This window comes from Chiloscyllium punctatum, chromosome 22 (genome assembly GCF_047496795.1).
Source record: "Chiloscyllium punctatum isolate Juve2018m chromosome 22, sChiPun1.3, whole genome shotgun sequence".
In the NCBI taxonomy this organism is placed as follows: Eukaryota; Metazoa; Chordata; class Chondrichthyes; order Orectolobiformes; family Hemiscylliidae; genus Chiloscyllium; species Chiloscyllium punctatum.
Window position 1 is genome coordinate 42,838,670 of NC_092760.1, and position 24,750 is coordinate 42,863,419.

General features: G+C 38.2%; 1 protein-coding gene across 7 annotated transcripts in view; it reads right to left on the bottom strand.

Annotated features, from left to right (window-relative positions):
• Positions 1-24,750, bottom strand: part of LOC140493583 (synaptotagmin-7-like) — a 698,518-nt gene that overhangs the window by 12,644 nt on the left and 661,124 nt on the right. For all 7 annotated transcript variants that reach the window (XM_072592185.1, XM_072592183.1, XM_072592182.1 and 4 more), the window contains 4 exons: positions 24,362-24,626; positions 17,518-17,687; positions 4,152-4,266; positions 1,277-1,476 (listed from right to left, as the gene is read on the bottom strand). In XM_072592185.1, coding sequence (XP_072448286.1) covers positions 1,277-1,476; positions 4,152-4,266; positions 17,518-17,687; positions 24,362-24,626 — 750 coding nt within the window. The remainder of the gene's footprint in view (positions 1-1,276; positions 1,477-4,151; positions 4,267-17,517; positions 17,688-24,361; positions 24,627-24,750) is intronic.

A 24,750-nucleotide genomic window follows, 5' to 3' on the forward strand; every position in this document is an offset into this window, starting at 1 on the left:
TGTTTCAGAGGTGCTACTCTTTGCTCTGAATCATAAGATTGTGGTTTCTTCTCAATTTGGACATGTTAGCACATAGTCAACAAGTACATTACTGAGGCGTGTGGCCTCTCAAATGGCAGCAATCTGGTACTATTAAATGAAAAGTAAAGCATCGCTCCCTGTTTCCTTGGCCATTGATTACCCTCAACCAATATTATTGAAATGGATCTTAGAGATATTATGCTGTGTATGGAATCCAATATAACTTGACATATGGTACTGGTGATATCAAAGAGGCTAGCACATCAGTTTTAGGGATAAGCTGAAATCTATCGATGGTGGTGGTTACGAGGCTGATAGACAACACTGATGAATTTGAAGGTGACAAATACATCAATAAGAGTTTCAATGGCAGGTGAAATAAGGCAGACAAAGGTAGAATGATACATTATTGTATAGGTTCAGAAGCCCAAATAGGATGATAAGTTTGTAGATAGACTGGTTTAGCTAAAGACAGTAGCAGGGGATGGAATCAGATTTCTTGATGTTGAACTGGAGTTAATGGTGGCTCATCGAAGACCTGGCCAGTACTCTAACAGAGGCAGTGGAGAGCAAGAGCTGAATGTCTTAAATGCACATATGGAAGATTATTCATTTCTTCTAATCATGTCATAAAGGGGCAGCAAATTAATAAGTGACAGATCCCTCGAAGACTCAAGAGTTAATAGGGGATAGATACAAAAGCTTACAGTGAACTTCTTTGGCTCTGATTGCACTGCTAAGCAGTACAACTAACCATGGGACAAAGTCAGGGGAACCACTATTTTGAAGGACAGATGGTCAACAAGATTAGAAAGGCCTGGGGAAACTGCATTATCACCAGTGAACTGAGACTTCATCTTTTAGCAAGGAAGAAAATATCACTGGAGAGATTTAAATAGTGTGTCATCAAAAATGTTTTAATATTGACAAGACATGGAATGATGGAAGTGACTTTAACCCTAAAAACTAACCAGTTTCCAAGTTTGTTTGGAGTCTAGAATATTACTGTTTTTCACAGTCTAGAATATTGCTATTTATAACAAAAAAACCCATACAAATTAAATGGATTATTAAACTGGAGTCAAACTAGTTGTGTTGAAATTACCGAGACTGGCTCAGGGACATCAGTGACCATCTCACTGTAAGGCTAAGAAACAGCTCATTGGATAACCTTACCACTTATGTGAAGTTGAGCCTGTGAAATGAATCTGGGAACACTATTACAAAATTACATCAATTAATATCTTGTACAAACCTTTCCAATAACATCATTCCTGCTCAGTTTGTCTTTATCCATCACAGTAATGATAATAGTCGTCTCTCGCAATATCTCAGTCGGTACATCAAACACAAAAGACTCATTGAAGATGGGGTTTAAACACCTCTTCATCACAACTGTCTTTTTCTTCTCTACCTTCTTATCCTTGTACATGAGCCAGACCTTGACATATGGATCTGCAAGGAAAGCAAACCATACAGGACATAAAATAATTAGTCCAAAATATTTATCATGGTAATGGCCAATAATATAGCATCTCTATTCAGTGTTACTGTTGCTATATCAAGATGGCAACATTAATATGAAAATTTCAGCACCATAATTACAAACAAACTCATCTCTAAACTCTGAAATGTAGGTCTCCATTGGATCCTGGACTGCCTCACCCATTGACTTCAATCAGTAAGAATAGGCAACAACTGCTCCACCATAATTCTCAACACGGGTACCCCACTAACTTGCAAACTCAGTCCCCAATATACTCACAGCTGTGTGGCCAAATTCGGCCCCAACTCTATTTACAAGTTTGCTGATAACACCACTATTGTAAGTTAGATCTCAAACACCGATGAGATAGAATACAGGACAGAGTTCATCAACATCAGCAAAACAAAGGAGCTGGTCATCAACTTCAGGAAGTGGAGGACTCACCCCTGTTTGGTGCTGAGGTAGACAGCATCAAGTTCCTGGGTGTGATGATCACCAACAATCTGTCCTGACCATGTCAACACAATGGTCAAGAAAACAAAACAACTTCTCTACTTCCTCAGGAGGCTAAGGAAAGTCAGCATGTTCACAGGGACTCTTACTAGTTTTTAAAAGGTCCACCATAGAAAGCATCCGAATGCATCACAGCATGGTACAGTAACTGCTCTTCCCAAGACTATAAGAAACTACAAAGAGTCATGAACTCTGTCCATCTCACAAACCAGCCTTCCATCCTCAAGAAAGCAACTGATATAATCAAAGACCCCTCCCTTCCCAGTTATACTGACTTCCATCCTCTTCATCAGTCAGAAGATATAAAATATTGAATACAGTTTCAAGAACTGCATCCTCCCCTCTTATCAGACTTTTGAACTGGCCTCTCAAATGTTAATTCTAATCCCTTGTTCTGTAGCTGTAACACTATTCTGCACTCTGTTTAGTTACCCTGCTGCACTTTGTGTGATACAATCTGCCTGTATAACATGCGAAGCAACACCTTTCATTATATCCCAGTATAACAACTTTAAACCAATCAAAACTAACTTGGATAAGTTTTTGTTTGGCAAAGGCATTAAAGGATTGAAAGTGGTGTGTGGACGAAGCTCAGATGTAGGTCTGCCACATTCTATGTGAATTAACAGGGTGAGGGGCTCAATGGCTTAATCCTGTTCCTCTGTTGAAGCAGGAGTATTTTCCCATCTCCACTGTATCTGGACTAGCGTTACCTCCCATTTACTTTCATTTCTTGTGCTTTAACCTTATGGCTGCCCTAATCCTGAAAACAGTACTTTCTATCCTATCGTAACTATTTTTCTAGACAATGAGAAAATATTTTCTTTCCTCAGCTTTATGCATAATGGAGATTTGCTTGAAATGTCTCTTTAGTTTTGATAAACTACTTGTTGCATTATTATGCATTGAACTAGATTCGACAAACATAAATCAGGTGAGCTCGCCCCCGTTTCCCTAGTGCTAATGTAAAATATGCCAATCCACTGTCATTTCACTAGTCTCTGATAATGCAGAAACAAAGTGAATGCTGAAATTGGAAACCTTTCAGAAAAAAGACAATTATTAATTATGCTTGTTTTAAAAATATCAGTTGACCTTGGAATACCATATGAAATTCTGGTCCCCCAGTTGGAGGAAGGATGTTGTGAAACTTGAAAGGGTTCAGAAAAGATTTACAAGGATGTTGCCAGGGTTGAAGTGTTTGAGCTATAGGGAGAGGCTGAATAGGCTGGGGCTGTTTTCCCTGGAATGTCGGAGGCTAAGGGGTGACCTTATACAGTTTTATAAAATCTTGAGGGGCAAGATAAGGTAAATAGTCATGTTTTTTTCCCTGGCTTGTGGGAGTCCAGAAATACAATCACAGCATTTAAAAGACATCTGGATGGGTACATGAACAGGAAGGGTTTAGAGGGATATGGGCCAAGTGCTGGCAAATGGGACTAGATTAGGTTAGAATATCTGGTCAGCATGGACGAGTTGGACCAAAGGGTCTTTTTCTGTGCTGTACGTCTCCATGATTCTATGTCTGCAATGTTTCACTGCCCACTCCACACTTTTGTGATTTCCACAGGAAAAGCATTGGAAGTGACTTTCAAGGAAGGGGGCACAACAGCAGATGAAATAGTGTGTAAATGTGACAATTGCTGCATATAGCAGCAGAAATCATTGTTCAGCTTTTATTGGATTACGTAACAATTAAGGGGAGGGAGAGAGACAAAGGAAGGCTAGAACAGACTCCTGCATGATGGCCTCACCTCTCTCCCAGTGGACATCCAGCTCTGGATGGTTACATGGATCTGGAGATCTTTCCAACACCAGCTGGCTGGAAATCCTGGCAGCTGGGCTTTAATTAACTCGCTGACACTTAATGCTTTGAAGAGCAGCTAACTGCACACTTCCCATTCAGTCTCTCTTGCCACTGGAAACTGTAAAATTCAGTCTATTGAACACAGACCATAAACCTTACTGGCAAGAACATCCTCTGAACCCATTCTGGTGATGAAGGATTGAAATTGAGCTTATGTTATGTCATCATAATACAGCATTCAACACTTGGTCACAAGGGAACAGTACTTTCTACTTTCTATTCAAGTTAATACATAACACACAACATAAATGTTTTTGCACCCACCTGATGTACCTCCTATATCCATGGCTTTCAGATTCCTTGCCTTTATAATGTTCACAGTGATTGTGTTGGCAGTTGGGTTGTAGCATAATGACAAGAGAAGCTCTCCTCGACTCCCCTGAAATAACAAAGAGCCAAGTTACCTCAATTTGAAAACACTTCTGAATTGTTATGGTACAAAGCCTTCTTGAAGATAATTAAGCATTTACCCAGGCATCCGGGAACCATTATAATTCAGTAAAAGCAATGCAATCGTCTTTCAGTCTGTCATCAGCATCCTTAATCATGAATTTTGCTTCCAATTGTATGTAACAAGGGGAAAAACAGTTACATTCTAAATTTCATGGAGATTTTATTTTCAAGCTGCTTATTACTGTGGACACTATGTGTACAAAATTACAAAATAGTGATATCCAAGCTGACAAATTGAAACAACTTTATTGTAACTACAGCAATAAGCTCACTGACTCAATTACTGCAAGAGATCTGCAACATGCACAAGCCAGCAAATAAAAAACTTGAATGACAGCACCTCTAATTATTTTTTTAAAACTCCTTCTAAGCTGAACCATCAGTCTAGAATTTGAGCTGGAGTTCTATTATATTGCTCAAAAACAATTTCTGACCCAGATTACAGTGTTATCAGCAATATCAAACACTGCATAGAAGGGAACTTAATATTTTTGTTACCAGAGAGATAACTAGAAGCATAGTCTGCTATAAATGCCTTGGGTTATTAAGAGTTTCATAGTAACTACTCCGTAGTTAAGAATAAAACTGAAGGAAGAGGCAAAAGAGACTCAATTGCTGAAAAGTAGTGATACTACAAATGTTATCAGGTCATATAGTTTAACTAATATTCATGGAACTGGACATGAAAGCCACTTATTAAAAAAAGTAAATCTGGAATTTAAAGGTAATTTCTGTTTAATTATGTTTACACTCCAAGAACTGTTGTAAATCAGAATGAGAGGTTGTGTCTGCAAATATAAGTAAGTTTTTTTGTTGATATTATTTCTGTCATGAGTAGCTCACCTCTTATCTCCCCAGTACATAATCACTCACAAAGCAAATACAAAGTGATGGAATTTCCTCCATTTAACTGGATGGGTGCAGTTCAAATAACACTCAGGAAGCCAGATACCAGCCAGGACACAGCAGCCCACTTGACTGGAACCCCATTCAGTACTTCAATATTCATTCTATTAAACTCCGATATGCAATGGCAGCACTCCGTAACTTTCACAAGATGCTTTGCAATAACACATCAAGGGTTTTTCAACAACACTTCCCAAATTTGTCACCTCTATCACCAAGAAGTACAAGAGGAGCAGATGCACAGAATCCCTACAGCATGGAAGCAGGCCATTCAGCCCATGAAGGTCTTCCTACCCCATCTCTGTAACCCTGCACTTCCCATGGCTAATCCATCTAGCCTGCACATCCCTGGATACTATGAGCAATGCAGCGTGGCCAATCCACCTAATCTGCATACCTCTGCATTATGGGAGGAAATCCATGCAGATACAGGGAGAATGTGTAAACTCCACACAGACAGTCACCTGAGGCTGGAATCAAATTTGGTCCCCTGGTGGTGAGGCAGCAGTGCTAACCACGGAACCATATGCTGAATGGGAACCACATGCTGAATGAGAACCACATTACTTGTAAGTTCCCCAAAAGGCCACGCACCATTCTAACTTTGAACTATATCACTGCTCCTAGGTCAAAATCTTTGTTCTTCCTTCCTTACAGCACTATGGGCACACCTACCTGACAGACTGCAGCAGTAGAAAAAAACAACTCACCAGCATCTGCTCCAGGGCAATTAGAGATGTAAAATAAATGCTTGTCTAGTCAGTGACACCCATACCTCACAAGCTAACAAAAATGAATAAGTATTGGTTAAGACTCAGACTACTCTAACCTCTTTATGGCCATGTAATTGGGATGGCTTATTTTAAGATTTTATCCAAAGGATGTCACATCCTACTTGAGCTACCAAATTCTGGCCCAATATGATCACTTGGAATCTAAAGCCATAAGAATGTTACTAGTTGAATGCTGAAGTCAAATCTGTAAAATGCAACTGGATTATTTTTAGGCACCAATTAGAATAGCAGTATTCTCTTAGAAATTATATTCATGTTGATTCAATTTTCTGATAACTATCACTAACCTTATTGTTAACCTCACTTCAGGTGATAATATAAACTGAGGGAGAGCATAATATGGAGATTAGTATCAGTTAATAGTTACTGGGATGGATGGGAAAATAATCTTTTGACTTCAAGGGTGACATTATACATGTAACTTCAAGAGCCTTCAGTGCTTCACTCGGTTAAATATTCAAAGACTGATCAACAATAATCAGTATCATATTAGAAATCCTAATTAGGAGCAAAATGAAACATTACAGAGATACTTGTACACATGAAGGCCTGAATTTTTACAGGCTCATGCATCATGAACTTGGGTATGAGACCAGACCAATAAAAACATTATTCTAACAGCGGTTCTCTTCTGAAAACTGAAGTGAATTATTGACTTTGCTTGATTGATTTTCTCAAGAAGTTATAATCTGCTGTTCTTTCTGTGATTTCTTGTATCAATATCTCAATGTTTGTTTGGAAAAGGTTAAAGGATATGAGATATCTATTATTGATAGTTTAATGGCCTGTCTGATTAACACTTAAGGTTGTAATAACGGCCCTTTCTATTTTAAAGATGATTTGTGAATGGGTGTTTTATTCTCTCTCAGCATTTCCACACTTGCCACTATTATTAAATGTCCCATTGGTTCAATACATAGACAAGAATGGGTGAAAAGGCATAGAATGGGCATGAACTGGATGTGACTTACCATGGGCAGTATGAAAGGCATTGAGGAGTAACATAATAGCATGAGCTGGCAGAGAGAGTATAAGGGGACATGGGTAAGGGATTGAAGGGGTATGAAAGATAAAGGACTAGAATCTTCAGAGAATACAGAGATGAGTCCCAGAAAACTGAGGCTGGCATTCAAATTAGATCCTGTTCCTGTAGCTACTAACACTCCACAGCTGGTGGACGTAACTTCATAATGTACCTGCAGCTCAGGATACATTGTGTTTAATGTGATACTTTTTAAACAAGGTCTGCCAACTCAGAACATTTCCTTACTTGAGCTACCAAATTCTGGCCCGATATGATCACTTGGAATCTAAAGCCATAAGAATGTTTCTAGTTGAATGCTGAAGTCAAGTCTGTAAGATGCAACTGGATTATTTTTAGGCACCAATTAGAATAGCAGTTTTTTTCTTAGAAATTCTATTCAGGTCGATTCAATTTTATAATAACCATCACAAACCGTATTGTTAACCTCACTTCACATAATAATAGCAACTGAGGGAGAGCATAATATGGAGATTAGTACCAGTTAATAGTTACTGGGAAGGATGGGAAATAACCTTTTCACTTCAAGAGTGACATTATACACATGGCTTCAAAAGCCTCAATAATACAACCAAGTAAAAGTGTTTCAACAGAAGACTGGAGTGGCATATAAATACATGTGTGTGTCAACCAGACTGACACAGACACCAGCCATCCTTTCGAAAGTCATGAGATATGATGATCTCAAATGAGGAGCAGAAGTGATTGCTGCCTTCTACCATCTATACAGCAACTGTGTCTAAAAATATTCTCACTTTTCTATTCATTTTGCACCTCCAAAGTTTGAACTGTAATTTTCAACATTTGATCTCTGAGTTAAATTCATGGCAGGCAGTGAGTGTCTCATCAGCAAGCAGTGTGGAAGAAAGCTAAAAACAACATTTATCAGTCCACCGAGGATTACTTCATAGTCATTTACCATATACTTTTCCCTTCCAAACTGAAAAGTTTGACAGAAAGTAATGAAACATATGGCAGGGTGAAGACTCTATCATTTACTTTCATCTTAACACTTCTTACCTGTCATAGTCAAGATTGTGTTGGTAATTAAGCTGTGCAAACCTTGAGAATTATGTGTAGAAAAGTCACTGTTCAATGAGTCAGTCAGCACTAAACTCCCCTGGAACAGTTCATAACTCAAGGTGAATGAAATTGTTTTGATATTAAATTTTTTTAAAATTGTGTTCATTCATTAAACTGAATCACTGAATCAACTTTAACATGTTCTTGATTAATTAGGGTATGAAAGGCACTCCTTGGGTATGTGATGGAGGCAGGTTCAAATGAAGCATTCAAAAGACTATTGGATGATGATTTGGATAGAAATATGGTGCAAGGGTACAGAGAAAAAGCAGGAGATTGACACTAGGTAATGATGCTCATTTGAATAGCCAATGCAGACACGATTGGCGAAATGGCCACTTTCTGCACCATAACATGCATATTTCTGTGACATCTTTAACCCTCCATGGGATTTGTCTTGCTGCAAGCCAAGTACTTCAATAAAAAATAACATTAGTATGAATACAATGCATCTATACAAACTTCGCAAACATAAGATGATACACCAAGCTCATTTTGTGTAGAATCTGACCGCACAGGAGGCAGCTATTTGGCCTGAGACAATTGTGTTAGCTCTTTCAGAGAGATCTCCATTTCAGTCCCAAATCCAAACTTTTACCCTGTAACTCTGAAAATTTCTCCCATTCAAGTACCACCCTTAGAGCTAGTGCATTTTAGATCTTAACAACAGTGGTGAAGAAATTCCTTTAATTTCTTTGCCAATTATATTAAATATATAATCCTCTTGATGAATGAATGGCTTCGCCCTAGTTGATCTAACAAAACTCCTTACAACTTTGATTTTTTATAATAAGTTTCTCCTTTAACCTTTCCTGGAAGAAAAGTGATCTTAGCTTCTCCAAGTAATCAAATGCACTGAGTCTTAGGACCAGATTAAAAACCTTCACAGGGCTTTGATATCCATTCTAATTTGTAGTTTCCAGAAGTATGCACAATAGTCTCATTGAGGTTCAGTGATTAACAAAGGTTTATCATGAGCTTCTTTTGTCTATACTCAGAGAAAGTTTCCCTGTGTGTAAGTATTCTTAAACAGCTTATAAACTTGTCAAGACATCATGAAAGATTTGTATATTTGCACTCTGGTCAAAAGAGTAGAATTAAGACCACCTCTGCATGTTTTACAACTAAAGTATTACACTTCAGATTTATTTGCACTACATTGGCATGTGGCTGTTTACTTTAACAGTCACCTTGAAATCTGTTACTAACCTGCATTGTCAAATTTCATATTGCACAATAACTTTGAAATTATGCTTTCCATATTCAAGAGCAGTGGCTAAACCTTCTGGTTGCTAGGTCATTAAGAATTGTCTGAAAATGTAAACTTAAACTGGTAATTCCCTTGCTCCTTGGGATCCTCTGAGAATGTACTTACCCCAATAGTTACCTAGGAAACATTAGACAGATTAAAACTGAGTCTGCCTGAGTAAGTACACAAATAACCCATCAACCACCTTCCTGAATATCCGACTGACTCGCAATCTTCTGACCACGCACACTCACTCCAATCTGCTAACCCAAATGGATTCCCATCCCCACCTACCAGATAACCCTGCCAACATCACTAACTCCATTACCCATACCCACTTCACTAACATTCAAAATCTGGACTTTAGTATTTTGAATCAATCTGTTCAAACATAGTATGACATACTTCCTGAGCAGACAGGACTTGAACCTGGCCTTCTGTCCCAGAGGTGGGGAAAACTCGAACTTTTGAACTTAACATGCAGCAGCTAATGTACAAGAATGGGGTATGACTCCTGCACTGATGGCCTTTCCCAATGAATTCCAGCAATGAGTTCTTTCTTCAGCCAATGCGCTGAATGGCTTCTGAGATTAAGGATACTGTATCATCCATCAGGGACTGTTTTTTTTAATATAACTAGGCTTTCAGACTGATCAGCATTGGGAAAAAGGGATCAACACTGACTGGATGATTTGGGACCAGGTTATTTATATGTGACAAGGAAAGCTTTGTCCCCAATATTGATCCCATGTTACCTCATTCCAGTCACTTCTCTCCAGTAAGAGAATCATCCACTCACCACCACTTTCTGTCTCCTTACCTTTAGCTAATTTAGCATTTATGTTATCCCATTTTTTTTGTTTATATTTTCTGAATAGGCATACTACGCGGTAATTTATGAAATCTTTTTAGAAGCTCATATATATTTCGAATGCATTACTTTCAGCTGGCCCTCTGAATTTGTCTTGCTTGTGGTTTATCCAACAATGATGTTAAACTGAAGGATAAAATATAGTTGTGTTTTATCCCTCTTTGCTTGTCCAAACAAGGTTGTAATATTTGTAATTCTCTAGTCCCATGACACTACTATAATATTCAAGGATGACTTCAAAACTGTTGTGAGAGTTTCTCTCCTCCTCCCTCTTTCTACCATCTTCACCCTACTTTCCATCAGCAACACAGGAAGCATTCCATCTGGACTGGGTGACTTGTTAACTCTGAGGGATGACCACCTATTTAACACCACCTCTATTTCTTTTCCATCTCTCTACTCTGGCACTAACTTCATTCTATTTTTATGAAAACAGATCCAAAACCTCAGTCAAGACCTCTGCATCACAAAAATATTTCCTTTGTGTCGCTTTATCAGCCCAATCTTCCTCTAACTTTTCTTTTCCTTTTAAATGTTTGTAAGAAAATCTTGGGTTCCCTTGTGTTGCTCTCTAATCTTTTCTTACACATAATTTTTGCCCTTTTTGCAATCTCCCTGCACCACCCTCCCGTAGTCACTTATAGTCTGCGTATATTTTGTAGGTGTCTGGTATGTGATATTTATTATACATCTCTTTTTGCTAATTTACTTTAAAAGCTATTTCCAATCTAATTAATTTAGGAAAAACAGATTTGGTCCCTACGTTCTACACACAACATCCTGTTATCAAATTACAATACCAGAAATAATGAATGCTGCCATTAGCACCCTTCCCTTTCTTTATCCCTTCCTATCCCTCCTGAATGCGTTGCAGTCAAAAATGCTTAGTGATCATTTCTTCATTATAGCCACTATATCATAATCCCATGTAGCAACTTATATCTTTAGCTTGATAATCTTACTTGTAACATTTGTATGACACCCAGGTATACTTCAGCGTCACCACTCTGAACTCTTCAATGTTGCTAAATTATCTGATTGCTTATTCAACATCCAATACTGGATTCGCAAACATTTCCCACAAATAAATATTGGGAAGACTTGAGGCCACTATTACTGATCCAGACTCAGTTCTTTAGCTACTGAAGCCACCCCCATCCCCGGCAACGGGTAGAGATTAAACCAGTCTATTCACAGTTTTGATTTCACATTTGATCCTCAGATGAGTTTCTGATCTCATGTCCGTGCTGTCACCAAGACTTCTTATTTCTACCTGCAAAAGATTGTTCAACAGTTTACCTCTCTCAGCTTGTCTGCTGCTGAAAACCTCATTTGTGCATTTGTTATCCTTATGTCCAACTTCCAATATGCTCCTGGCCAGTCTGTACATTCTACCGTCCCTGAATGAAAGGTCATTCAAAACCCTGGAGGCCTAAATCTTAATTCACAGCCAATCCTACTCTCCTCCCAGCCCTGTGCTCAGTGCCCGACATCGGTGCCAGGTCAAGCAATATCTTTATCTTAAAATTCTTATCCTTGTTTTCAAATTGCTCTTTAGACTTAACCCTTACTTCATGGACTTCCGTTGAAGCATGTTGGCATCTGTGTCCTGGTGAATTGCACAATTAGGCTTGTAGATTTGAGGTGTAAGACAGTGAAGAGATGAATGATAAAGTATGACAGAAAGTAGTTGTAAATATATGCAGAAGAGTGCAGGCTAAATTAGAATTAGAGTAAGAAATGGTAAAAAGTCAAAGCTTTATGTACTTTTGGATGTAAGTTTCTCGTTGAGCTGGAAGTTTTGTTTACAGACGCTTCGTCATCATACTCGGTAACATCGTCAGTGAGCACTCCAGTGAAGTGTTAGAGACCCACTTTCTATTTATGCATTTAGGATTCCTTGGGTTGGTGATGTCATTTCTGGTGATGATGTCATTTCACATTATTTTTCTCAGAGGGTGGTAAATGGGGTCCAAGTCGAGAGTGTCGTGCTGGAAAAGCACAGCAGACCAGGCAGCATCTGAGGAGTAGGAGAATCGACGCTTGGGTAAAAGCCCTTCATCAGGAATCAAGTCAATGTGTTTGTTGACAGAATTCCAGTTACAATGCCATGCTTCTAGGAATTCTTACGCATGTCTCTGTTTGGCTTGTCCTAGGATGGATGTGTTGTCCCAGTCAAAGTGGTATCCTTTTTCTTCTGTCTGGAAACAAACCTTCCAGCTCAGCAAGCAAACTTACAACTAGAACCTCAACCTGAGCTACAAATCTTCTCAAAACTCAATTTATGTTCTTTATTTCAATGTATGCAGCAATTGTAAAAAGGAGGGGTTGATGGGTTGTTGGCACAGACATGAACAAATATGGCTTATCTATTATGACCATGTGATTGCAGAATAATTAAGACTGATAACTCAATATTCAAAGGAATTCAATATTCCATGAGAATAGGCAAAAAGGAAAAAAAGAGGTGAGGTAGCTTTGTTAATAAAGAAGGTTATTAGTGTGGTGTTGAGTAGTGACACTGGTGCAATAGATCATGATGTAGAATCGGTTTGGGTAGAAATAAGGAATAGCAAGGAAAATAAATCACGAATCGGGGTTCTTTCAGAGTCCCCAAAAAGTAGGACAATTGGGAAAGAATGGATGTGTGTATGAAAGGCATGCACACAGCTGTCATAAGGATTTCATCGGCATATTGAATGGACAAATCAGATAGGCATGTAAGTTGAATTTGTAGAATGCATCAAGGATTACTTCTTAGAACAGTATGTTGCAGAACCAACCCAGAAACAGGCTAATATAGAACAGTACAGCACAGTACAGGCCCTTCGGTCTTAGATGTTGTGCTGGCTTTTTATCCTACTCTAAGATCTGACTAACCTACGTATCATTCATTGTACTAACTTCCATGTGCCTATCCAAGAGTTGCTTAGATTTCCTTAATGTATCTAACTCTACCACCACTGCTGGCAGTGCAATCCACGTACCCACCACTCTCTGAGTAAAGAATCAACATCTCCCCTAAATCTTCCTCCAATTACCTGAAAGTTATGCCCCCTTGTGATAGACATTTCCGCCATGGGAAAAAGTCTCTGGCTATCCACTCTATCTAAGCCTCTCATCATCTTGTATACCTCTGTCAAGTCACCTCTCATCCTCCTTCGCTCCACTGAGAAAAGCCCTAGCTCCCTCAGCCTTTCTTCATAAGACATGCCCGCCAGTCCAGGCAGCATCCTGGTCAATCTCCTCTGCTGCTCTCTTAAAGCATCTACATCCTTCCTATAATGAGGTCACCTGAACTGAACACAATATTCTAAGTGTGGTCTATCCAGAAGTCTATAGAGCTGCAGCATAACCTTTGAATGAGAGAGACTCAGGTCTAAAACCAATTTAAGTTAGGGCAATCACACACTTATGAAGAAAGAATTGTCTAAAGTAGGGTGGGAAAATAAACTAAGGGGAAAATCAAAGATGAGCAGTAGCAGACATTTAAGCAGATATTTCATAATACTCAGCAAAAATTCATTTCAATCAAAAAGAAGGACTCATTATGAAGGATGACCTACTCTGTGGTTAATAAAGGCTGTCAAGGAGAATATCCAATCAAAAACAAAGGCAGTCTCAATTATTTATCTATATTAATGACTTGAGGTCAGAGTGTAACACATACAAGTTTTCTTACAATAGAAAATAAATGGGACGGCATATTGTAATGAGGACATAAGTAATCTTCAAGACCGTTAGATAGGTTGAGTGAGTATGCACAACTTGATAGATTATTGAACCCCTACAATGCGGAAACAGCCTATTCAGCCCATCAAGTCTACACCATCCCCCCAAAGAGGATCCTACCCAGGACCACCCCTCCCTGTATTTCCCATGGCTAATCCATCCAAAACCATCCTAACCCTTTAACTCTGGATTTCCCATGGCTAATCCATTTAGCCTAAATGTCCCTGGACACTAAGCGCAATTTAGTGTGGCCAATCCAGGTAACCACCCTGCCCACCTGCGACATAAATTTCAAACAATTATTATATCTAAACTCTTATATCTCTCTGATCTACAACACTACTCAAGGCCCAACTATTGTATAAGTCCTGCCCTTTTTTGTTTTATCAAAATGCAATACCTCGTATTTATCCAAATTAAACTGCATCTGCCACTGCTCAAAGAGGAGGATGACTTGTTAGAGGTGTACAAGATGTTAAGAGGCATAGATAGAGTGAATAGCCAGAGACTTTTTCCCATGGCGAAAATGTCTATCACAAGGGGACATAATTTTAAAGTAATTGGAGGCATTATCTGCATTATGCTCTGATCCCAAGTCATTAATACAGATAACAAATAATTCAGATTGCCTTTGTTTTTGACTGGATATTCTTGCTGCACATCTTTGGACTCTGGGATGAAACCGGAGCATCCGGAGGAAACTAACACAGACATGGGGAGAATGTGCAAACTCCACACAGAAAGTCGCCAGAGGCTGGAATCAAACCTTGCATCCCTGGTGCTGTGAGGCAGCAGTACTAACCACTGAGTGGCTGTGCTACCCACAATGATGTCCCAAATCGTACTGCTCAATGGTCTGAGCAATGAAGGCAAGCGTGTTAAATGCATACTTAACCACCCTGCCTACCTGTAACGTAAATTTCAAAGAATTATATATCTAAACCCCTATGTCTCTCTCTGATCTAAAACTCTACTCGGGGTCCTGCCATTGTATAAGTTCTGCCCTTTTTTTGTTTCATCAAATGGCAATATCTCATATGTATCCAAATTAAAATCCACCTACCACTCCTCAGCCCATTGACCCAATTGATCAAGATCTCTTTGTAATCTTAGACAGCCTTCTTCACTGTCCACAATACCAGCAATTTTGGTGTCATCTGCAAACTTACTAACCATGCCACCTATTTTCCTATCCAAATCATTTATATAAAATGATAAACAAAAGTGGACTCAGTACTGATCCCTGTGAAATACCACAGGTCACAGGCCTCCAGTCCAAAAAACAACCCTCTACCACCACCACCCTCTGTCTTCTACTGTAAAGTCAATTTTGTATCCAATTGGGAAGCTCACCCTGAATCCTGCACATTTTCTGTACTCTTCTATTCCCAGCCTATTCATGTATCTATGTAAGTGCTTCTTAAACATTGCTGTTACCACTTTCCCCGGCAGAGAGTTATGGCCACATAACACCCTTTATGTTAAAAGCATTCTGCATACACGTCTTTTAAACTTTTCCCCTCTCATTTTAAACCTATGCCCCCTATCCATGCCCCTCACAATTTTATATACTTCTGTCTGGTCACCCTCAGCCTTCGATGATCTAACAAAAACAATCCAAGTTTGCCCAAACTCTTCTTATGACCATCACACTCCAATTCAGGCAAAATCCTGGTAAACATCTTTTGCACTTTCTCCAAAGCCTCCACATCCTTATAGTGTGGCGAGCAAAACTGAACAAAGTATTCCAAATATGGGTCTAACTAAAGTTCTATATAGCTGCAACATTACTTGACAGCTTTTATACTCAATGTTCTGATCGATGTAGGCAAGCCCATGCTGTGTGTCTTCTCTACCACTTCTACATGTGTTGCCACTTTCTGGAAACTATGGACTTGCACCCCAAGATCCTTGTGTATATCAATGCTCCCAAGGGTCCTGCCATTTACTGTATATTTTTCTATTGCATTTGACGTCCGAAGATGTATCAACTCACTCTTGTCATGTTTAAACTTCATCTGTCTTTTCTCCATCCAAATTTCCTCAATACCCTCAACTCGACCAATTTTCTGAATCACTGGAAGTATGCAAAAAGAAGTAGATAGAGTTTTGAAACATCAGGGAATTGTGGTAGATGAGGAAGTGACACAAAAGAGGACTTGAGTCATGATTTTGTTGAATAACTGGATAGGAGTGAGGAGTTGAATGGCCTACTCCTGCTTCAGTTTCTTACGTGTTGCTATTTCTATAATCTGTTCCATCCTCACAATATTCTTTGACCTGTGCTAGCCTCTGGTGATTTCCCCAAACATAACTGCTCCGCCATTGCTGGGCTTGCCAGAAGTGCCTAGACTCCAAGTGCTTGAATAAACTCCCTTTACCTCTCTTTAAGATACATTTTAAAGCCTACCACTTGACCACACATTTGGTCATCAGTCTAATCTGTTATGGACTATATTTGCTTTCAAGTTAGGTGCAAGTAATGGATTGCTGTGAATTTTCTTACGCAAGTTTGTACAAAATGTAGGCAGTTTACACATGATTGATTTAGTAGTACTTTTGCCTTGGAAACACAAGGTTTTTGGTTTAAGGCCCACTCCAGGCATGTTGTTGTTTTATTGGAACTTGCTGTGTAAACGTTAGCTAGTATATTTCCTACATTGTGCATCATAAAGCATTTCATTGGCTATAAAATATTTTAGGGTATCTGAATGCAAGACTGATCTTTTTGATACCATTTGTTATCTAAAGGCAATAAAATTAATTTGATCATTACCAAAAGTTTAGTTACCCTGTAATTTAGTTTGAGCGATACACAAAAATCATACACTATTTCAGATTCTCTCACCACTAGCAGCTATTTTGCAATCAAATTACAATCTCTTGGTATGAAAATACCACATATTTTGTGTTTCTGTTATTCTCATTACTTGTGTGCAACTAAGAGGAGATTTTCTTGTGAAACACATCAACCTTTTCTCAATCTCTGGTCATATGTCACTAATGACTATTCCACAACAATATACGTGGGCAGACAAAACAAATAAGTTTGTTTCTCTCTCTGCCTGTAGATTCCTCGAGCCCTGCAAACCTTCAGTAACTCTACAATCCTTCGCTTTTGATGCCTTATGCATCTTAAGTTTTAAACATTGTACTATTAGTGACTGTCTACCCATGCTCTATGCTCTGGAATTCCTTCCTAAACCTTTCTGCCTCTCTCCTGAAGATGGTCCTTAAAACCCACCTCTTTGGGTCAGCTTTCCTAATGTAACAGTAAGTAACTTTGTGTCTCAGTACTAACATAAGATATTATTACAATGGATATCAAAGAAACTGAGCCTAAAGGACACAAACTTTAATTATTGAAAATCAATTATTTGGCGGAAAATATTTCATCAATAAACACTAAATATTTTAAAATATTTAAAGATTACTGAGACTGCAGTTACACTGTGCTAAAAGCTGCAAAATAAGGTGAAGGAAAATTGAATATTACTTACACTTCCATCACTGCATGGCTTTAGTTCTTTCCAGAATGTTTGTGTCTGTGTCAGGTCCACCTTGTTTAGAGGTAATGACACCTCTCCAATAGGATCATTTCGACTGAAACGATCATAATCCAGGACTTGAAGATACAGCACTCGCTGAACCACCTTCTCATAAGGGAAACCTGAAGGCAGAAAAAGAAAGCAAACAGTTTCATCTAGTGCCAGTCTAATAAAGTTTCTCTGAACTGCTTCCAATGCATTTGCACCCTTCCTTAAATAAGTTGATTGATGCTGTGTACATATGATGCGGTTTCAACAATGCCCAGGAGGATTGAAGCAGAGACTCTCAACTTTTGTATTCAATTATATTCACAATAAAGAATAACTATCTTTCAACTTTCACAATTATTTGCTGTAACTACAGACTAGCCTTCTGCATTCATGTATTACAATATCCAAATCCCTCTATGTTTAGAGCACTGCAATTTCTCACCATTTAGATAATGTGCCTCTTTTTATTCTTCTTGCCAAAATGGACAATTCATATTTTCCCATATAATAATTCCTGCTTTATCATAGTGTCTTCAGCTCAAACTGGTCTGTTCAATTATTAGCTTTGAAGTGAAACAGTTTTAATGAAATGAATAACCAAATTACTTGAGTATGTTGCTTACATTCAAAGATTGTTCAAAGAAATTGCTCAAGTTGCAAATAGTTCCTACAGATGGATTTTTTATCTGGATTGCACTGGCACCCTGGAGATTCCATAGTTTGCAATTGCAATACCTCTCTGCCCTGCTAACTTTATTGTGTCTTAATTAAATTATTATATAGTTACTTAATTATTAAATAAACCCCCTTCTCAATACCACTTACAGAGCTAACTTAAATAGAATCTAATAAACTTCACCACATAGGAATAAGATAACTATTGAACTTACTCATTTTTAGTTTCCTTTTGCTAGAGTCACCTAAATAATTCAAAGCAATGCAATTATAGTTGTTTAAAACAATGACGTTCTTCTTAATTTTAGCACTTTCTACAGTCCCTGATGGTGGTTATTCACCAACCAATTAATTGACAATTTCCTTGTCGCAGTTTAACTTATTTTACTTGGTTATCTATCCTCCTGTACATTTCCCACAGTTCTGCCTCTCCCCCTGCTCTCCCAGCCAATTAGCTTATGATATTCCTCAGATTTCAATGTTCACTGTTTATTTCAAATTGTTTTTCTCAAGGTCCTCTGGTCTTGGTATTGCTTGATCTGATGATTCACTGGCTTTGTTGGAACTAACTGCAAATAGCTCCAGAGGCTTTAGTTGCTTCCAGAATGTCTGTGTCAGGTCCACCTTGTTTACAGGTAATGACACCTCTCCAACAGAATCATCTTGAATGAAACTATCATAATACAGGATTTGAACGTACAGCACTCACTGAACCACCTTCTCACCCAACTCATCTTTGTGTGTACCCATGTGGCTTTTCCCAAGTTTAACATTTTTTTCCTCCAAATAATATGGAGTATTCATATTGAATACACATTCTGTGTTGCTGGACATCTTTATTTCAAATGATTATTCAATCTGATAATAATATCTCCAAAGTGCAAAAAGAAGTCAGGTGACTTGGGTTGGCATCTTTGCCGAATTTTAAAACGTGAAACTATTTTGAAGCTCAGAAAAGGCTATGCTGGTCCTGGTCATGACACATGTGACAACAAAACTTTTTTAAAAGTTTCAAACAAACTCCCAGCTATTTAATTATATACAATATGTTCAAATGGTTTTCATCCAAGTCCCATGTGAGAGGCTACCATTAATATAACATTAATTTGTTCAATTTTCCAGTCTTTATTCAGAGAAGCACAACAACACAAAAAAACTTGATGTCAGAATGTTGAGCGTAAGCCTATATATGTTTTACTTATTTCTGTGAAAGTCCTTTGAATGAAGATAATACACCACCAAAGTAATTAGGTTATTCATTTCATTAAAGCAGTTTCACTTCGGTGCTAATAGTTGAATAGTTCAACAGTGAGAAGCAGGCAGAAATGAAATAATTTATTTCATTCATATTAGGTATGCTTGATTGAATGACCATGTACTCTAGTTGATAAGATCATTTTATAACTTCCTTCAGTGCTTTGATTCTTCCACCATTAAAATTAAAAGCACAGGAACCACAATCTAAGATTGTCATTACATTGCACCTCACCTGTTCATGACTGAAGAGTTTTATTTGAGTGGGCTGTTTGAACATTTCTAAAATGTGGAAATTTGTTTTCAAAGAAGGCCAAACTTTCACATCTCACATGGAAGCATGATAGAAGTTTTATGTTCATTTCATCATCAAAGGAAATGTCAGAACTCAAAACATGCTGCTATTAAAAATGTAGCAATGAACTGAGTACTTCACTCCACCTTTATGTGATAAAGCTCTTTTATATTGCGCTATGAGTTCAGCTTGAATTGCAATGACAAAGTATTATAACAATTACTGCAGTGAAACATGAAACAATTTCTAGCCAAGTTAAATGGAAGGTATTCTTGTGAAAGACTTGGCAAATATTTGGTTTGGCAAGGATAAATAGAACAAACATTTGAGGTGATGAACCACTAGTGCAATTGATCTTACTGCATTTTAAATTAATAAATGAATAAAAGTACAATTTACCTAATTGGCTGAATTTTCAACATGGTTGTGGAAAACAGCAGGGATGTGTTTGAGTCAGAAATCTGCTTCTGATGCAAAACTGATTAAAATTCTGACTTTTGTAGACCTCAGCCCTTAATTGATATGAAGATGGGTTCTCCGAGCTAGTGGAAGTAGGAATGGAGGTGAGTCAGAAGAAACAAATGATACCTTATTTCTGATACCTTGTGGTAGCCATTACTGAGACTGCTTGTTTTCCTGATGGAGAAATCTACTGATTGTGCCTTTCACAGCACTAGAGCGATGTCACAGGACAGGAGGAGGCCTGGCACCTGGATCAAAGTAGACCTTTGCTTCATAAAGGCCCAACATGAATCTAATGCTAGAGGGTATGAGGGAAAGAGGAAGGCCCTCGGAGGAGAATGGCAACAAAAGGTCATCTTGTCATGTAGCAGGGGCACCTCTCTGTTCAGTTATCATACTCTGCCTCATCTTCGTCCTTCTCCCTCACCTCCGGCTCTTTCCCCCTAATGTGCCATCTCCTTCCAGGGCCTGACCATCTTTAACATTCACAATTTTCTGGAAGGCAACATCACAAAGAATGCAGCAAACCATGATAATGTCCAAGATCTATGCATGAGGGAATTGGAGGACACCTGTCTATTCCAGTACCACACCTTCAGAAGCTCGATGGCATGTTCAGTGATGATCCTATTTAGTAAGAAGTGTTAGTTGCATAATCATTGAACCTCTGTTTGGACTCCCATAGACAGAGCAGATGCCATTTCTTAAAGGCATTTTCTTTGCCCTTTAGATTCACATTGCACATTGAGGTGAACAGACTAACTAGAAGCAATGGTAAGCTATTCAGCTCTTCGAGCCTGCTTTGCTATTCAATAAACTTGTGCCTGATCTGACTGTGGCCTCAACTCCATTTTCCTGCCTACCCTGATATACCTTGACTCCCATAAGTCAAGAAATTAACTCTGCCTTAAATACATTAAATGACTGACCCTCAACTGCTCTCCAAAGTAAAAATGTACAGGCTTTCATTTTTGCACAATATACACCATCTGCCAAATTTTTACCTACTCACTTAACCTATCTAATTCCCTTTGCGGATTTCTGATGTCTTCTTCAAAGCTTACTTTCCTACCTTGTATTAGCACCAAATTGAGCAATCATACACTGGAGAGGGTTTCTCCATGATTCCCATTGACGTGGTGCCACACACGCTCAAATGGTATTTTGATATCAAGGGCAGTCACTCTTATTTCACGCCTGGAATCCATCTCTTTAGTTGATGTTTGAACCAAGCTGTAATGAAGCCTGAAGCTGAATGGTCACGAAACCAAACTAAACATCACTGGCATGTTTCTAATGAGTAACTGCTACTTGTTAGCATATTCTGCAATTCATTTTACTGCAATGCAGATTATGTATCGAAAAGAAGTGCATCCCATTAATTTCTTGCTGGAAAATTCCACACAATGTGCCATGCATATATCAGCCCCTAAATCACTTATCTACACGATCTTTTCACTGTTGTGATGCATGATGTTTAGGACAAAAACAGATTGCAAATCCCATTAAATATACAGAAAAAGAAAAATGTCTCCTTTGTTCTGGAGTTTGTTTCTGCATATAAATGACTGAAGTCACCTTAAAATGGTTCAGTTGTAATCACTTAAGGGGCAAATCATATGGTACAGTAGAAATTGTGTGCAATCCATTAGTTTTAGATAATATTGAACCAAATAGAAATAGGGACATCAAATGCATAGGTGTACAGACGGGAAAGATCTGTTCCTAATCAGTTCCACCCTGAGTTCCCAGTTGGAGAGTACAGAAGACTACAGATGAGATGGCAGGATTAAACTCAGAAGACATTTCTCACTGATGACTGGATAACATTCACCATGTACGTTTACACATGAAGAAATGTCACTTGGATAAGTGATTGGCACACGTATAGTTGCATCTTTACAACAGATATCATTGACAGGAAAGTAGGTAAAACCAATAATGGGGACAGTGTGGGGACAAGGGGGAGGGTATAGGCAACAATCAATTGGATAAGTATTTTGTAATTTATTAGTAGTCAATGTTATCTCTAGTTGAGTGATCAATTTAGCTAAGTAGAAATACTTCACTCTAAAAAGGCTTAATACTTTTGCTTCAAATGACTAAGACAGAGTGTTAGAAGTGCAATGTTGCACTGCATTATACCTGGGCTGAAATCTACCTGATAATTGAGGCCAATCAGTGCAATATTCATGGTTTGCCATTGGGTGTCAGTAACACATTATATTTACAAATCATGCTGAAGTTAACTGGAGATAAAATAAGCTCTGCATCCATTAGCGCCTACTGAAATCCAGTACTAGAATCCTCAAAGTTGGATACTAGAACCAAAATGGAAATTAATTTGACAGCCCATGATGTAACATTGCTGCTGACCATCCAATTTCTTCAATATTCACCACCACAAAAACAAAAATGCTTTCCTGTGAGGCCCAGAGTTCCATGATGTTAAAATAGGCAGCTCCAACAAGGTTCAGTTTCCTGTATATTGCTGAACAGAGAGAGATGCTATCTTTTTTAAAAAACCTGGATAAATGCAAGAATGTCAAAGTTAAGGTGATCAAAAAATAAATTGTGTGACAGGAGCAGAGTGCCAATTGGTTGGAAAATCAATTCTGATTGACCAAGGCATTATCATGGATAAAGCAACAGGATACTGAAGGTTTATTTATAAGGCAGATGGAAATCAGAAGGTTTGGTTTAATCTGTAGTTCAAGTCATTCATTTAGCCAGGAAATTGGGAAGCTTGCGTTTGCCCTGATAAGTGCAAGGTAAAAAAAGTAACATCTTTCTTTTCAGCAATATTTAACTTTTCTAGTGTCAAGCAACAGTATCCTGTTTAGCTAAGTATTATAAACAAATATGGCTTTCCCCTTTTCCAATTATAATTTTTACATCACTAACAAAATTAAGCCCATATTTTAACTTTGAACAATAGGGCAAGGTTGGACAGCCAAATCAAGCTGAACAGAGTGGCATTAGGCCTGAGAGATCTTAACTCCGGGAGGTTATCTGTTATAGCCAGAACAATGTGTTTTGATGATCATTTGAGACTTTCCACCCCATGCGAAACAAAATAGCTATTATAACAACAAACTCTTTCTGATTAACTCAAATTCACAAACCCAACCAATAATCTCACCAAATTGTTTGTTTTTTTTGACAAAGATCATAGAACTACTGGCGCAGTGATAGAGTCCCTATTCCTGGATTAGGAGGCCTGAGTTCAAGTCCCACTAGTGCCAGAAGAGTGTTGATTAGAAAATAAAAGGAAAAATAGGTCTATCTCATCAATAAGCTTTAACTCCTGTTACGATGCTCATCCCCAATACCATATTTCACAACTTAAAAATCATGTGGGTAAACAACTTCTGACCAACCTCTCAGAATTCTTATTTTTTCCCACAGTTGACAGACTTGAAACTTTTCACCACAGTGAACAATTTATCTGGATTGACTTTATATGTTTTCTTCATTATCTTTAATACTGCAGTGTCGGCTACAATTTCTAGGAGTCTACCTTCACTATAACAACCTTTATGCTTTTTTCCAGCAAAAACAAGTCTAGGTCCTCTAATCTCTTTAACCCGGTCAGTTTAATGACTAATAGGCTTCCTGTGCCCACACCCTCATTTTTTTTTCTAAATCCACATTTCTAGCATCTTGCTTTCATTATCATGTAACAATCTGGACAACTAGCAGCGTCATTACTGTAACCACTGCATGAATTAAACTTCACATTGCCTGTTAATTCTGAGTTGTGCAATTTCCCTGAGAGTTTCAAACAACAATTGCATAACATTACTCTCTTGCAATTCTTAAACTCAACAACTCTTTCTGCATATTCATTATGTCCTGCACAAATGATTTGAAACATTTTATATTATAACCTTCCAGATGTCAAATAGATGTTGCATAAATTGTCTGATGCAGTCACTTATAAACAACTTACAGGGAAATGTTAGTGAATGGATTAAAGCAAGGCACGTGATTTAGGATGAATTGATCCCACAGTTTCCCAAGTCACAACATTATTACTCACCCAAGTAAAGAAACAGTGGAACAATTGACAATGAACTGACAAAATTATCAACCTCCAACAAAATTAATCAACCTCACCTTCAAATAGGAATGTCTCATTCCAATGCGGGTTTAAATTCTTTCTTTTCACCTTTGTTTCGAGTTTGTGTTTCTTGTCAGGTAGCAGATAAATTTTAACAAATGGGTCACTGGTGCCACTAAAGTCCTTCGCTGGCAGCTCTACCGCCTTCATTATTTTTACAGTGAAGGTAGACTCCTGGAAATTGTAGCCAACACTGAATTGAATTCGACCCAGGTTTTCACGTGAGCTTCCCTCATGGTCATCCTCAGAGCCTGGTGATAGCTGGAAGAAAGAAAATACAAACTTTTGTGAAAATGGCAAGGTTTTGAAATTCTGTTCCACTTGTAGATGCTCATAAGATTCTGAATATGCTTCTGTAGGTTCCTGAACAAATCATATGACTTAA